A 15,359-nucleotide genomic window follows, 5' to 3' on the forward strand; every position below is an offset into this window, starting at 1 on the left:
GAAAGGAGGGTGAACCAGCTGCCTTAATGCTCATTTCGCATTTCTCACCAAAAGTTTTAATATGTGAACATATTCGCGCTCTTTTATCAAGACTCTCCCTGTCACTCTCCATATATTATGTCTCTCTCCCATCGTCTCATTTTTCTCCCATTGACACTGTCTCCTTTCTGTCTCTCCCACTGTTGCTGTCTTCATCCCTTTTTCTCTTTCTTCCTTACCGCTGTCTCCTTCACTGTCTGTCTGTCCCGCTGCCATTGTCTTTGTCACCTTCTTTTCCTCTCCGATTCTCACTATCTTTTGCTTTCTCGCTTACGTCTGCTGTATTTCTCTTCAACCACCATTGTCTCCTCACCATATATGACCTTTGAATTTTAACCCGTCGGCTGAGAAACTTGTAGCACGTGCATATAGGATATGAGGAAAAATGTTATAGTTCGCCTGTCTAGCGGTTCCACACCCACCCAAGCCTATTTGTATAGGTTTCACTCATCTCTCTGTTTCATTTCCACAGGCTCCTCTATTTCTTGTTCCCACTGCTACAATCTCTTTCTTTTCTACTGCCACTGTCTCTCACTGACCACCACTATCTCCTCTCTCTTTGGTTCCCACTGCTATTTTTTTCATACATCTGTCTTTCTCTTTCACTGCCACTTCCTGTCTCCCATCATCACTGTCTCTTCTCTATTTCTCTCGCACTGTCGCTGCCTCCTCTCTTTTCCACCGACGCTGTCTCTCTCTTTCAGCACAAAGAAGCGTGAGTGTGTTCGCATGCCAAAATTCTTGGCGAGAAGGGCGGAATGAGAACTGTCGTGGCTAGTTCCCCACTTTTCTCTCAGAGTATTGAGAATATGAGTTCATTCGTCTTTTTGTGCTCCGACAGAAGCATTTTTCAGCTGTTTCCGTATTAAAACAAGGTCTGCTGCTTATATAAAACGAATTCGGCAGGTCTGTAAAGTTGGGATAGTTTATTTACAAACTTTGACCCGTTTACATACGTTGACACATACAAATAACAAATGATTGTGTATGAGGTTAATAGAAAAGAGTCTCCCATCCAGCACAACTTCACTATACACTACTGTCCATAAAAAAACACAATATTTTTAGGCTACATCCACAGTCTACCAAAAAATGTGGTGCTTGATTTGCAAGCACAAAGAATCTTAGTGTGACAAAGTAATTTTTTGTAAATTGCTTACGCCGCCTGGTATCACCGTAGGATACTTCAGAGGTCGAGACAGCCTGTGCAGGCGTGAAGTGCCCATTACACAGAGAGCGTGCCATAAAATTTTACTGGTGAAAGAGTGGCAACTAAAAAGTCTTTGGTGAGCTTATAACCCTTGAGAGGACCCCAGTACCCTTTCAAAGTATTCACTACGTCAATTAAAACTACATTCACGCGTCAGACCGGATGTTACGTCCATATTTTCATGCATACGTATCATAATCTCGAATGTTTGGATCTCGGTAACGTGATATGATAGAGAAAATAGTTTCAGTGTTCCCCGAGAAGATCGTCTTAAGAACATATGGTAAAAATTTCGACAATCTTCCAAAAAAAGGAACTGTATAAGTGGCCATCCCCACAAAAGGTGCTTTTGGTACCCAAAAATCAAGGTTTTACGGGTTTTCTCAGGAAGCACTCCAGCAAAAATTGTGCTTCTAAAAGCCACCTAAGTCAGACTCCAGAACACCCTCAATGAAAAAGATCCAACGAACTGCCCAATTTTCTTGTGATGTAAGAATTGTGTAATGTTTTGGTTTTGATCCATTACTGTGGGACAGTTACAGTATGACTGTTCTTCTGATAGGTATACAGATAGTCACTAGGCAAAGGCTATCCAGAACACTTGACCCCTACCTCCGTGGGAACTTGAGGTATCACCCCTGAAAAATCGCATTTTAGCTCGCTGATTTTTGGCACGTTTTGGTGCCGTGCAAAACAACATAAAACTCTCAGGTTCATTATATCAGGACACGTTGACACGAATCGGTAATTGGATACGTAAGAGCGGCGGAGGGTTCAACCATTTTATTTCACCACATGACGGAAGTGGCTCTGCATGAAGATCTGAGCGGCAGGAATGATGTCGGTGCGACGTGTCGATTTCCAGGCGACCCGGTATGGTGTTGTGTAGTCCTTGTTTGACAGTCAGCATCTTTTATCTTCACATGACCATGTTTACACGGCTTTTTAGGTGACGCTCGGAGCAGTTTAACTCATATCTTGTACGTCCAGAACTGTATTGTTCTGGCCGGAACAGCCACTCGGTGGCTCTCATTGCACATGCAGCATCCGTTGTCTGCATTGATAAACTTATCGTGGCGTACAAGCTGTATATGGAAGCAGGAATCCTGTAGCGGGAACACATCGAATATTCGTGGATCCGAACGTTGGACCTACAGCCATCCTTTATTTTGCATATTTATTTATTAGCCTAATATTACCACAAATGTGCTTGTACAATTTTATATGTATACGATGAAGCTGGTTTGGCTCATTATCGTGAATGTAACATTTCTGCAAATGATGACTCGGTGTGATAAGCTAACTATGTGTAATCATATTTGAAGATAGTCATTACTGGCCGAAATTAATAACCTGATATGTAATTTTTTGCGATTCGTATCTGGAAAAAAGATACACTCCTGGAAATGGAAAAAAGAACACATTGACACCGGTGTGTCAGACCCACCATACTTGCTCCGGACACTGCGAGAGGGCTGTACAAGCAATAATCACACGCACGGCACAGCGGACACACCAGGAACCGCGGTGTTGGCCGTCGAATGGCGCTAGCTGCGCAGCATTTGTGCACCGCCGCCGTCAGTGTCAGCCAGTTTGCCGTGGCATACGGACCTCCATCGCTGTCTTTAACACTGGTAGCATGCCGCGACAGCGTGGACGTGAACCGTATGTGCAGTTGACGGACTTTGAGCGAGGGCGTATAGTGGTCATGCGGGAGGCCGGGTGGACGTACCGCCGAATTGCTCAACACGTGGGGCTTGAGGTCTCCACAGTACATCGATGTTGTCGCCAGTGGTCGGCGGAAGGTGCACGTGCCCGTCGACCTGGGACCGGACCGCAGCGACGTACGGATGCACGCCAAGACCGTAGGATCCTACGCAGTGCCGTAGGGGACCGTACCGCCACTTCCCAGCAAATTAGGGACACTCTTGCTCCTGGGGTATCGGCGAGGACCATTCGCAACCGTCTCCATGAAGCTGGGCTACGGTCCCGCACACCGTTAGGCCGTCTTCCGCTCACGCCCCAACATCGTGCAGCCCGCCTGCAGTGGTGTCGCGACAGGCGTCTTCAGCGATGAGAGTCGCTTCTGCCTTGGTGCCAATGATGGTCGTATGCGTGTTTGGCGCCGTGCAGGTGAACGCCACTATCAGGACTGCATACGACCGAGGCACACAGGGCCAGCACCCGGCATCATGGTGTGGGGAGCGATCTCCTACACTGGCCGTACACCTCTGGTGATCGTCGAGAGGACACTGAATAGTGCATGGTACATCCAAACCGTCATCGAACCCATCGTTCTACCATTCCTAGACCGGCAAGGAAACTTGCTGTTCCAACAGGACAATGCACGTCCGCATGTATCCCGTGCCACCCAACGTGCTCTAGAAGGTGTAAGTTAACTACCCTGGCCAGCAAGATCTCCGGATCTGTCCCCCATTGGGCATGTTTGGGACTGGATGAAGCGTCGTCTCACGCGGTCTGCACGTCCAGTACGAACGCTGGTTCAACTGAGGCGCCAGGTGGAAATGGCATGGCAAGCCGTTCCACAGGACTACATCCAGCATCTCTACGATCGTCTCCATGGGAGAATAGCAGCCTGCATTGCTGCGAAAGGTGGATATACACTGTACTAGTGCCGACATTGTGCATGCTCTGTTGCCTGTGTCTATGTGCCTGTGGTTCTGTCAGTGTGATCATGTGATGTATCTGACCCCAGGAATGTGTCAATAAAGTTTCCCCTTCCTGGGACAATGAATTCACGGTGTTCTTATTTCAATTTCCAGGAGTGTATATCAAAATCTTCCTGGATCAAGGAGAAAATTCTGCTGTGACTACGCCGCAACTCGTAGAAATGGGTGCGTCACTAAGAGACAACAGATATTAGGATCATACGGATATCTAATTCGAAGTATGCAAATTACGTAGGAAGGTTCAAAAATGTTCAAATGTGTGTGAAATCTTATGGGACTTAACTACTAAGGTCATCAGTCCCTAAGCTTACAAACTAGTGAACCTAAATTATCCTATGCATCTCTCAGTCATCAAGAAGGCATCACATTAACAGTAGCTCCATTTGTTTGTGGCGAGAAGGCTTCTAGCTTACCTATGAAGTGCTTCAGGTCCTCTGGAATTTGGCAGCAACCCTCGGCTGTCAATCAACCTTTAAATGAGGATATTCCTCCCAGAGCGACGTATAACTCTTTTAAACCACGCTTGTCGATCTTCTCTGGCTTTAGGAAAAGTCTTACAAGAACTTGGTAACACAATAGCTCCATATACATCAATTATATACAAGCACTCGCTTAGAGAAAGATCCGTACCTAACGACTGGAAATTTGTTCAAGTCACACCAATTGCTAAAAAGGGAACTAGGAGTAATCCGTTGAATTACAAGCCCATATCACTAACGTCGATTTGCAATAGTGTTTTGGATCATATACTGTGTTTGAACGTTATGAAGTACCTCGAAGAAAGCCATTTATTGACACATAGTCACGGTTTCAGAAAATATCGTCCTTGCGAAACACAACTGGCTCTTTATACTCATGAAGTAATGAGTCCTATCGACGGGGGATGTCAAATTCATTCCATGTTTTTAGATTTCCAGAAGGCTTTCGACACCGTTCCTCACAAGCGTCTTCTAACCAAACCTCGTGCTTGTCGACTATCAACTCAGTTGTCTGAATGGATTCGTGGTTTCCTGTCAGTAAGGTCACAGTTTGTAGTAAAAAACGGAAAGGCATCGAGTAAAACGGCGTTCCCCAAGGCAGTATTATAGGCCCTCTATTGTTCCTGATCTATATTAAAGATGTAGGAGACAATCTTAGTAGCCGTCTTACATTGTTTGCAGATGATGCTGTCGTTTACCGTCTTGTAAAGTCATTAGACGACCAAAAAGAATTTCAATATGATTGAGATAAGATATCTGTATGCTGCAAAAAGTGGCAATTGACCCTGAATAAAGGAAAGTGTGAAGTTATTGACATGAGTTCTAAAAGAAATCCACTAAATTTCGATTACACGGTAAGTCACACAAATCTGGAAGCTGTAAATTCAACTAAATACTTATGGATTACAATTACAAATAACCTAAATTGGAACGATCACATGAATAATGTTGTGGGTAAAACAAACCAAAGACTGCGATTCATTGGCAGAACACTTAGAGGGTGCAACAGGTCTACCAAAGAGACTGCTTACACTACGCTTGTTCACTCTATCCTGGAGTACTGCTGTGCGGTGTGGGATCCGCATCAGGTGGGACTGACGGATGACATCGAAAAAGTACAAAGAAGGGCGGCTCGTTTTGCACTATCGCGAAGTAGGGGAGATAGAGCCACAGACATGATACATTAAAACAAAGGCGCTTTTCGTCGCGACGGGATCTTCTCATCAATATAAAATTAGAGAAATCAGGGCTAGCTCAAAAAAATTTAAGTGCTCGTTTTTCCCGCGTGCCGTTCGAGAGTGGAACGGCAGAGAGGCAGCTTGAAGATTGTTCATTGAACCTTATGCCGGGTACTTTATTGTGAATAACAGGGTAACCATGTAGGTGTAGATGTAAATGTAGATGTAGATGTGGTGCAGATTAATTGCAATCTTTTGTCCAGATCGTCGGACTGAAAAGTATTAAGAGACAGAGACTGCAGTAGCAGAAAATCGCCATGAGGTTTACACGGACGGCAAATTCTCTTGAACTTGTGGAAAAGAGGAATTCACAAACATTTTTCTTCAAGACAGAACATGATGTAACCAATAAATATTAAGTAGCAGTTTAAACTTAAGAAAACACAAAAATCTGAGAGTATAAGAGTTGTAATAAGATGTTTTCTCATTTACCAATAAGGTTTATTTCAATCAGGTAATACAGTCAAATATTCAGTGGCTAAACCAGTTTCAACTGATATTTATTTTCAGTATCTCATACATAGGTCTTGGAGGGAGTCATGCGTGAGTCTTTCAAAAGAAGAGGGACCGACAAACCAACCAACCTTTCAAAAGAAGACTCAAGTCGTAGAAGCTGAAAATTCAACTATTTAACGTACCTACATCAAACTTATTCTCATGGTCTGTCCACACGCAGACTCAAGCGTGTGGTCCGTCTAATCTGCATATTGACCTTCCTCGTCCTGCATCGTGTCTTGTTGCAACATGCAGACTCATATATGGTAGACTTTCTGTGCCAGGATTAGTGTTATTGGTGATTTTAGTGGTATTGGCATTAAGCCGTAATCCAACACGTGCTTCTATGCCTAAAGTTTCGTCTCCTAACGCAAGAGGAATCCTCAGACAAAACGAACTCTCAGAATTTCTAAATTTTGCGAAAAATATTAATTTTAATATAAATTTCACCGCGAAAATAGAGAAAGAAAGTCAAATTTCATTTCTGGACATTCACACTGAGGTGACAAAGTCATGAGACAGCATAATGCGCATGTTGAGATGGTGCTAGCATCTCGTACAAAAGGTAAAAAAGGACAATGCTTTGGCGGAGCTGTCATTTATGCTCAAGTGATTCATGTGAAAAGGTTTCCAACGTGATTATGGCCGCACGACGGGAATCAACAACTCTGGTGGCGGAATGGTATTTGAAGATAGACGCATGGGACACTTCATTTCGGAAATCGTTACGCAATCCAATATTTCGAGACCCACAGTGTCAAGAGAGTGCAGAGAATAGCAGATTTCAGTCGTTACCTCTCACCACGGACAACACAGTGGCCGACGGCCTTCACTTAGCGACCGACAGCAGTAGCGTTTGCTTAGTCATTGTTAACATACAAGCAAGACTGCTTGAAATATCCGCAGAAATTGATGTGGAACATGCTACGAACGTATCCAGTAGGACAGTGCAGCGAAATTTGGCATTAATGGGCTATGGCAGCAGACGATCGAAGTGAGTGTCTTTGCCCACAGCACGACGTATCTGCAGCGCCCCTCCTGGGCTCGTGATTTATCGGCTAGACACCAGATCAGAGGAAAACCGTGGCCTGGTCAGATGAGGAAGAGCTGTTGATAGGATTCGAACGTGGCGTAGATCCAGCGACACCATGGAATTAGGTTGCCAAGAAGGCACTGTACAAGCTGCCATTCATGGACGTCAATATTCCCAAACAGCGACGGAATTTTGTTGGATGACAATGTGCCATGTCATGGGCCCACAACTGTTCTCGAGTTGTTTGAAGAGCATGCTGGACAATTTTAGCAAATGGTTTGGCCATCCAGTTTGCCTGGGTGTAAATTCCATCTAACATTTATGGGACGTAATCGAAAGATCAGTTCGTGCACAAAATCCTGCACTGGCAACTCTTTCAAAATTACGGATGGCTATTGAGGCAGCATGGCTCAGTATTTCCGGAGGTGACTTCCAACGACTCCTTGAGTCCATGTCAAGTCCACTTTTGTCGCCTCAGTTTACAGGTACTTATAAAATCTGATGGAACTTTAGGTCACAAAATGTACAGAGAGCCCACTCGCACGGATACATACCTTCGCAGAAATTCAAATCAAAGTAAATAAAGGAATTAATTAAGGTCCTGGTGTAGCGAACTAATGGAGTATGTGAGCTGTAGTACTTAGAGTAAGAGCTCAATCACCTAGGAATTACTTTCAAAAGGAATGGGTACTCTCACAAACATCAGAAGTCACCGACAAAAAAAGCATCAGTTAAAGGGAAAATTTTCATTTCATTCGTAAAATGTCACAGGCTGCATCAGTAGAGTGCTAAGAAAATACTGTATTGACACAACGTTTAAGCCGACAAGAAAAGTGCCTGAATGTTTAAATGCTGCGAAGGATATCTACATCATTCTCCGAAAGCAACCTAAAAGTATGGGTGTATGTTACTTTTGGGACCATTAACTGATCCCCTTTTCCATGTTACACTTGCGAACGGCTCGTTGGCAGACTACATGTCGATAAGCCTCTGTATTAGCCCTGATTTCTCCAATTTTCTGGTCGTGGTCATTTCTCGTATTTGGGCGGCAGTAATACATTGATGAACTCTTCCAGGAGAGTGCTCTCTTGAAATTTCAATAGTAAACCTCTGTGTGCCGACTGAGACTCGAACTCGGGACCTTTGCCTCTCGCGGGCAAGTGCTCTACCATCTGAGCTATCGAAGCACGACACGACCGGCCCTCACAGCTTTACTTCCGCCAGTACCTCATCTCCTACCTTCCAAACTTTACAGAAGCTCTCCTGCGAACCATGCAGAACTAGCACTCCTGAAAGAAAGGATACTGTGGAGACATGGCTTGCCACGAAATATGAGGCATAGAGACAGACCATGCCCTAATACCTGTAAAACAAAAATTATCAAGAACAGGCAACCGTTTCACCGCTCAGCAGCCGTACACATTTTGCCAGTCCCATATTAAACCAAACTGAACTGATCTACATTCCACAGTTTGTGTGCGCATCCGAAATGACTGTCATATTTAGGTGGTTCCACCCTAATGAAAATGTTATGTTCATAACAGTCCAAGGACATGCTTCCGTCTCGTGACGGCTCAGTAGAACGTCACTGTTTCGCAAAATTTGGACATACTTGCCAAAGATAGTTGTTATCCACGATCCTTGGCTTGTCTTTCTGTCTGTCTATCGATCGCTATTTTTATTTAAAAAAGACCAGTTTCGGGAAATGTTGCCCATTTTTATACAGAGTAACCTGTCCTAACAGAACAGTCATTTCACTGTCGTATACTGTAGTACAGTGCGCGAAACATGTCGTTTTAAAATAAAGATAACGACCGACAAACAGAAAAATAAGCCTACTGTGACTGTTTCAGTTTCTTCTGTCCTTTCAACTTTGACTTTTTATTTCTCTATGATGTCTGTAATTGTAACAACATCATTACTGCTAATAAATTTTTAATTGCAATATTACGTAAATAGTAGAATATTTTTTAGTTACAGATATTTCAGTATTATTATACAGCCTTCATTTAAAATATTTTATTTTCCTTTTTAAGTCCAACGCCTTTCGTAATTTTGTAAACTTTCTTAGACTAACATTAGGCTTTGGGAGTTACATCTGTCTTAGTTTTTCCACTTCCTTCGATCATAGAATATCTGAAGTATCGATCGATGTAGAAACTTTCACATTTGGAATTTCACTTTATTGATTAAGATGTAATTCTCAAAATACCGCCCTTGTGAATGGCGTTGTACAGTGTTGAACTGTGATAAGAAAATTAAATATTATGGTTCAGGGCGATCTTTTATTGCTGAAACATAATAACATAAAAACAGCAGTTACTGTCTGCACATAGCGACGAAAGTCTATCAGTAACAAAATTTCTCTTTTCAAGAAATCATTGCCTGGCAGTACCGTTCAACGCGACCAATGGGGCAAAGACATAGAATTCCTGATGTCATGTATCGCCATGTCCGTGGGCTTGGGAAATATCTGGCGCTTCCCATTCGTCGCCTACGAAAATGGTGGTGGAGCTTTTCTAATTCCCTACATAATAGTCCTTTTCTTGATTGGAAGGCCAATGTACTACTTAGAAATGGTCGTTGGACAGTTCTCGAATTACGGATCAATCAAATTGTGGAGATTATGTCCAGCATTCAGAGGTGAGTTAAAACTTAATTTCATAAGTTTTCACAAGTCACTGACCACAATTTTCTTAACGATGAAGTAATTAATAAAATCAATTTGAAAATCGAAGTTATCTAGATTATAAATGTATGTACTTCATTTAATATTTTATTAACAGTTTGTGCTACATACAAATGGTGGTTTTTCTGCGATGTTTGACATAGATTACGTTTAGTTCGTTACCATATTAGTATAAATAGCCCTAAGTATAATCAAGAAAATGGTTACCATCTGTCAGTCCATTCAACGGATGATGTAGCTCGTATACTGCTTTCAGCTTGTAATATACAGCCACGTTTCACATCAAAATAAATTGCGTTGAGTACGAACCGTGGAAGAAGCAACGAACTAAACTTTTGCTGTCTGCCACTGATGAAATAGCCAAGAAAAAGGTTATTACCTATCTCTCTTTATTTTCAGTGACCTATTTAGTTAGTTAGTTAGTTAACTAGTTACGTTAATGGGCAAATTAACAAGAATGTTTGTTGTAGCATCATTTCTGAGCCACTGGCAGCTTTAATAATGGGTAATAAAGGTCATTTTTTCCCCTAGTGATGTAGTTATGGGCATCACTGTTCTTTTTAATTTGTGATCGATTATTTATAACGCATGTCAGGATCAATACATGTATTGTGATGATACAGCTAAAATTCAATTGAATATCACATGTTATTCTTACTGGTCGTTTTTGTAAATGAACACTTTCTTTATAAGTCATGAACTAAGCCACAAAATTATCCCATAACATATTATTGAGTGGAAACATGCATAATTCGCCAGGAGGCAGATTCGTTTTTTTCCAAGACCAGCAATTATATGAGGAGCAAAAGTAGCTGAACTTAAAACTTTGAACATAGCTGCTAAGATTCAGTGACCGTGTCAGAATTATATTAGAACAAATAAGCCCACGGTCACAAATATTAAGTCAAACTTGACCAGGTTTCGACACTACTATGAGCGTCGTCTTCAGAATTAATCTAACTGTTCTAAAACATATTAGGTATATAACACATTAATAAAATTAAAGTTTGTACTGACTGGAAAGAGATGCAGTACTTACAAACCACATTTAAAAAAATCTAAGCCGGAAAGGCGTTGTCATGAGTAGTTGTAAATAAGATAGCGAGCGCTAAGGGCTGCTCGTACCTGAGTGAAAAAGGGTTGCAACAAGAATGACGTGCCCACGTTAGAAAGTGTGGGCAAGTAAACATGGTGTTGCCACGAGGGCCCTCTAGTATCCGCAGAAACAACTAGGCTACTGTACTTTCAAAATTAGACACATGAAATGGTGATGTAGCTGATTCAGGCATAACGTAAGCACTAATAATAATAGGATGAAGTTACATATTTATCTGCTTTAAACAGAGATACATTTTGTAACGTAAAAAAACGTCAGTTATGACATACAAGAAAACGGCAGAATGAAAAATTCTTGTTAGGAAAAGGACTAAAATACAATGTCAGGCCTAACCTGTCAGACAAAAATGTGAGATAAAATATGCTTGTTGATTTAAAAATCGGTCTCGATTATAATAAGATAGATAATGCTTCTAAAGCGAGAATTGCGTTTGATGTAACCCGCATGCTAGAGAAAAATACAGCTACTTTTCCTAATGCTACGCATAACAACAGAATTTTAGTAACTTCCATTAATAATAAACTTAAAACAGCAAATGCTTTAATAACTAAATCCGATAAAGGTTGTTGTCTAGTCATTGCTTATATTTCTGAGTATATTTCTAAAACTGAAAATTTCTTCAGTGAAAACAACATATCGGAGTTGCATGATGATCCGACTCCTAAATTACAGAAAGAAGTGAGGTCAGCCATTAACAATGCAGAATTTCTTATAAAACCTTTCCAAAAGAAACTACTCATCAATATGAACCCTCAGCCTCCTAAACTTCGGTCCCAGTTCAAAATTCATAAACCTAATCATCCAATACGTCCAATCTCCAACAGCATGAATAGCGCATATCACGATTTGGCCCGATTTCTACACAAAACTTTGAAAAAAATCTTTCGTTTTCTAAAATAATTATTCCGTTCATAACAGCCACGTTTTGGTCCAAAATATTAAAAACTTGGTATGGAGTTCAGACACCAAGCTTATTTTCCTTAGATGTTAAAAATCTTTATACAAATGTCCCGGTACATGGGACGCTCATCATTGTGGAAGAAAATTTACGTCAATTTAAAAAAGGTCTATCAGGTGAACAGATTACCGATTTTATGAATCTCGTTAATGTCGTTGTCAAGTACAACTACTTTGAATTCAACGGACAACTGTACCAGAAGTCTGATGGGCTCGTTATGGGTAACCCTTTAGCCGGCATCCTTGCCGACATCTTTATCAATTCCTTGGAAAAAAAGCTGTTTAACCGTGTCTCAGCCGCTTCACTAGGTATCCTTTCTTACACAAGATACGATGATGATATTCTAGTCATCTATAACGGACCCGCCGATAGAATTGATCATATATTTAATCTTTTTAACGACCTCCATTAAAAAATTTCTTTCACTATTGAACTCGAAAACGTAATCCGCCAATTACATTATTTAGACTTGAGGCTTACAATAGTAGACAATAACATCACTTTCAATATTTTTCGAAAATAAACGTATACTGACCAAATCATGTCTGCTTCCTCTTTTCATTCGCAGTTTCAAAAATGGCCTTTTTTTCACTCTGCCATCCACTGAGCCACGTCTATACCACTTTCAACAGAAAAGTTTAATGAGGAGATTAATTTACTTAAAACCATAGCAATCACTAATGAATATGCGCCTAACATAGTGGACAATATCCTAAAAAAGAAACCTGCAAGAACTACCACGCTCAACACCTCATGCACTGAAATTAACCCAAAGAAACGTTTTTCTATTCCTTTCCTAGGACCCATTTCCTATCAGATTCAGCGAATGCTTCGCACCAAATACAACTACAATGTTAACTTCTCTAATAATAATCTAAAGAGAAACTTCATTCATAATTTGGGATCCATTCGCTCCCCTACAGAAAGTTCATCTGTGATACCAGCTCCTCCTATTATATAGGGCAAACTGGACATGCATTCACCATCAGCTATAAAGAACATCTTTTGAGAAAGAACGGTCCCAGTCATTACATTCATCCTTTGCCGATCATCTCTTAATTAGTGGACACGTGCCTAAAGCCATAGGGCATAGCAAGATTCTGCATACCGAAAAGAAGGGGCGTAGGTTAGATGTTTTAGAGGAATTGGAGATTGTAAACATCTCTCTCGTCATGATGGCCTCATTCTCAAAGAACAGCTGCAGCTGCGAAATAAAAACTTTTTCCACTGTATAAAGCCATTGCTTGATCTTTGATTCAGATTTCCTCATGCAGTGTACCGAAATGTTGTTTTCCTGTTACATCTTTGCCGTTTTCTTGTATGTCATAACTGACGTTTTTTTACGTTACAAAATGTATCTCTGTTTAAAGCAGATAAATATGTAACTTCATCCTATTATTACTAGTGCTTACGTTATTCCTGAATCAGCTGCATCACAATTTCATTTGTCTAATTTTGAAAGTACAGTAGCCTAGTTGTTTCTGCGGCTACTAGAGGGCCCTAGTGGCATCAACATGTTTACTTGCCCACACTTTCTAATGTGGGCACCTCAGTCTTGTTGCAACCCTTGTTCACTCAAGTACGAGCAGCCCTTAGCGGCTCGCTATCTTATTTGCAACAACTCATGACATCGCCTTTCCGTCGTAGATTTTTTTAAATGTGACTTGTAAGTACTCCATCTCTTTCCAGTCAGTACAAACTTTAATTTTATTAATATATCATATACCTAATATGTTTTAGAACAGTTAGTTTAATCTAAAGACGACGCTCATAGTAGCGTCGAAACCTGGTCAATTTTGACTTAATATTTGTGACCGAGGGCTTATTTGTTCTAATATAGCTGAACTTAACTGTTTGAGAAGTTCAGTAATATGATTCTGCCAGTTCAAGTTTTCACCAATATATACACCTAGATATTTGGAGCATTTTATCCTATTTAAGGAATCCTATCCGTGTGTTACATCTGTTTTTATAATGACTCTGTTTATAGTAAAGAACTGACAACAGTGTGTTTTCTCAAAATTTAGACAGTGTCTTCTGTCAGAGAATCACTTAATAATTGTTTGAAAAACGTTGTTAACAATCTCTTCTGTTGCTTTTCCTCTAATGGGATTTATTATAAACTAGTATCATCTTCAAAAATGCTGCTTTTCGAATGTTAAGAGGAAGTTCATTTACATAGATAAATAATAGCTGTGGACACAAAATGGAACCCTGTGGGACTCCCTTTGTGATTTCTGACCATTCACATTAAATTATGTAGGTTTCCATAAGTGTTTTAATTATTCCGGACAACTTTTTGCATTCAGTTAGTTAAGTATGGTTCTAGTCAGTTAATGTGTAAATCCATAATAAACATAACTTAAAACTTTTTCTAAGAGTGCAACATGATTGTCACAATCAAACGCCTTAGAAACATCATATACAATACCAACTGGCTATATTTTATTGTTTTATGGCTTGTAGTATTTGGTGGTTAAATATATAAATAGCATTCTCAGTTGAGCAAGCCTTCTGCAATCCGTGCTGTCATATGCTACATAACATGTGTCAACTGTGAGTATATTACTTTCTCTAATATTTTGGAAAGATATTTTAGTGAGGAAACTGAACGATAATTATTTTAGTCTTTCGTGTCTTCTTTCTTATAAAGAGATGTAACAATATTATCTTTAAATCTATCTGGAAAAATTACCTGTATATTGATGCTTTACATATAGCACTAAAGGCATTACTTTTAAAGTTAGAGCAGCTTTTCGGGATTCTGCTCGATATTCCATCATCATACTAGCTTTTGATTCTAGAAGTTTTATATTTAAAAAAAAATCTGTGAAGCTTGTTGGTGCTACTTCTAGTTGTTTAGTTGTATGAAATGACGCTTCCAGTTTATTCTCTTGCTTCTTCAACGAAACCATTTAATACTATTTTTGTTGCTATATTTAGGAAACGATGGTTCAAAGTTGTGGTGGCCTGTAAATTATGAGTCACAACATTGTCATTTAGTTTAATTGCTATGCAGTCTCGTCCACTGTATTGCTGTACTATCTCTCACTTGACAATATCCCATATAGTCGTAGTCTTGGTATCTGTGTGATTAATTTTTGTCAGGGTGTCAATACTTCCGAACATTTTAGTGACTTTCTTTAAAATACTAGTAGGGTACAAGTAACGTCACACCTTATCTTATTCTGACCTTAGCACATATTTCCCTCTTCCTCTTACACAAGAGTTTATTCCATTAGTTATATATGGCTTACTTTTTTTAAAATTAATTTCTTGGATAACTTCTTAGGAAGGCTACTTGCAAATATTGACTTAGATTCACTGTGCATTTGATCTGACATTAGCATCTCTTTCTATACATACCTCATTCTATACCTATTTTACCCTACTCTTAAAACATTGTATCCT

The 15,359-nt window shown here is 40.3% G+C and overlaps 1 protein-coding gene across 1 annotated transcript in view; it reads left to right on the top strand.

Moving 5' to 3' along the window:
• LOC126336291 (sodium-dependent nutrient amino acid transporter 1-like) overlaps positions 1 to 15,359 on the top strand; it is a 91,258-nt gene that overhangs the window by 18,048 nt on the left and 57,851 nt on the right. Inside the window, exon 4 of the mRNA XM_049999824.1 lies at positions 9,560 to 9,827. Within this exon, the coding sequence (XP_049855781.1) occupies positions 9,560 to 9,827 (268 nt within the window). The remainder of the gene's footprint in view (positions 1 to 9,559; positions 9,828 to 15,359) is intronic.

This window comes from Schistocerca gregaria, chromosome 2 (genome assembly GCF_023897955.1).
Source record: "Schistocerca gregaria isolate iqSchGreg1 chromosome 2, iqSchGreg1.2, whole genome shotgun sequence".
Classification (NCBI taxonomy): Eukaryota; Metazoa; Arthropoda; class Insecta; order Orthoptera; family Acrididae; genus Schistocerca; species Schistocerca gregaria.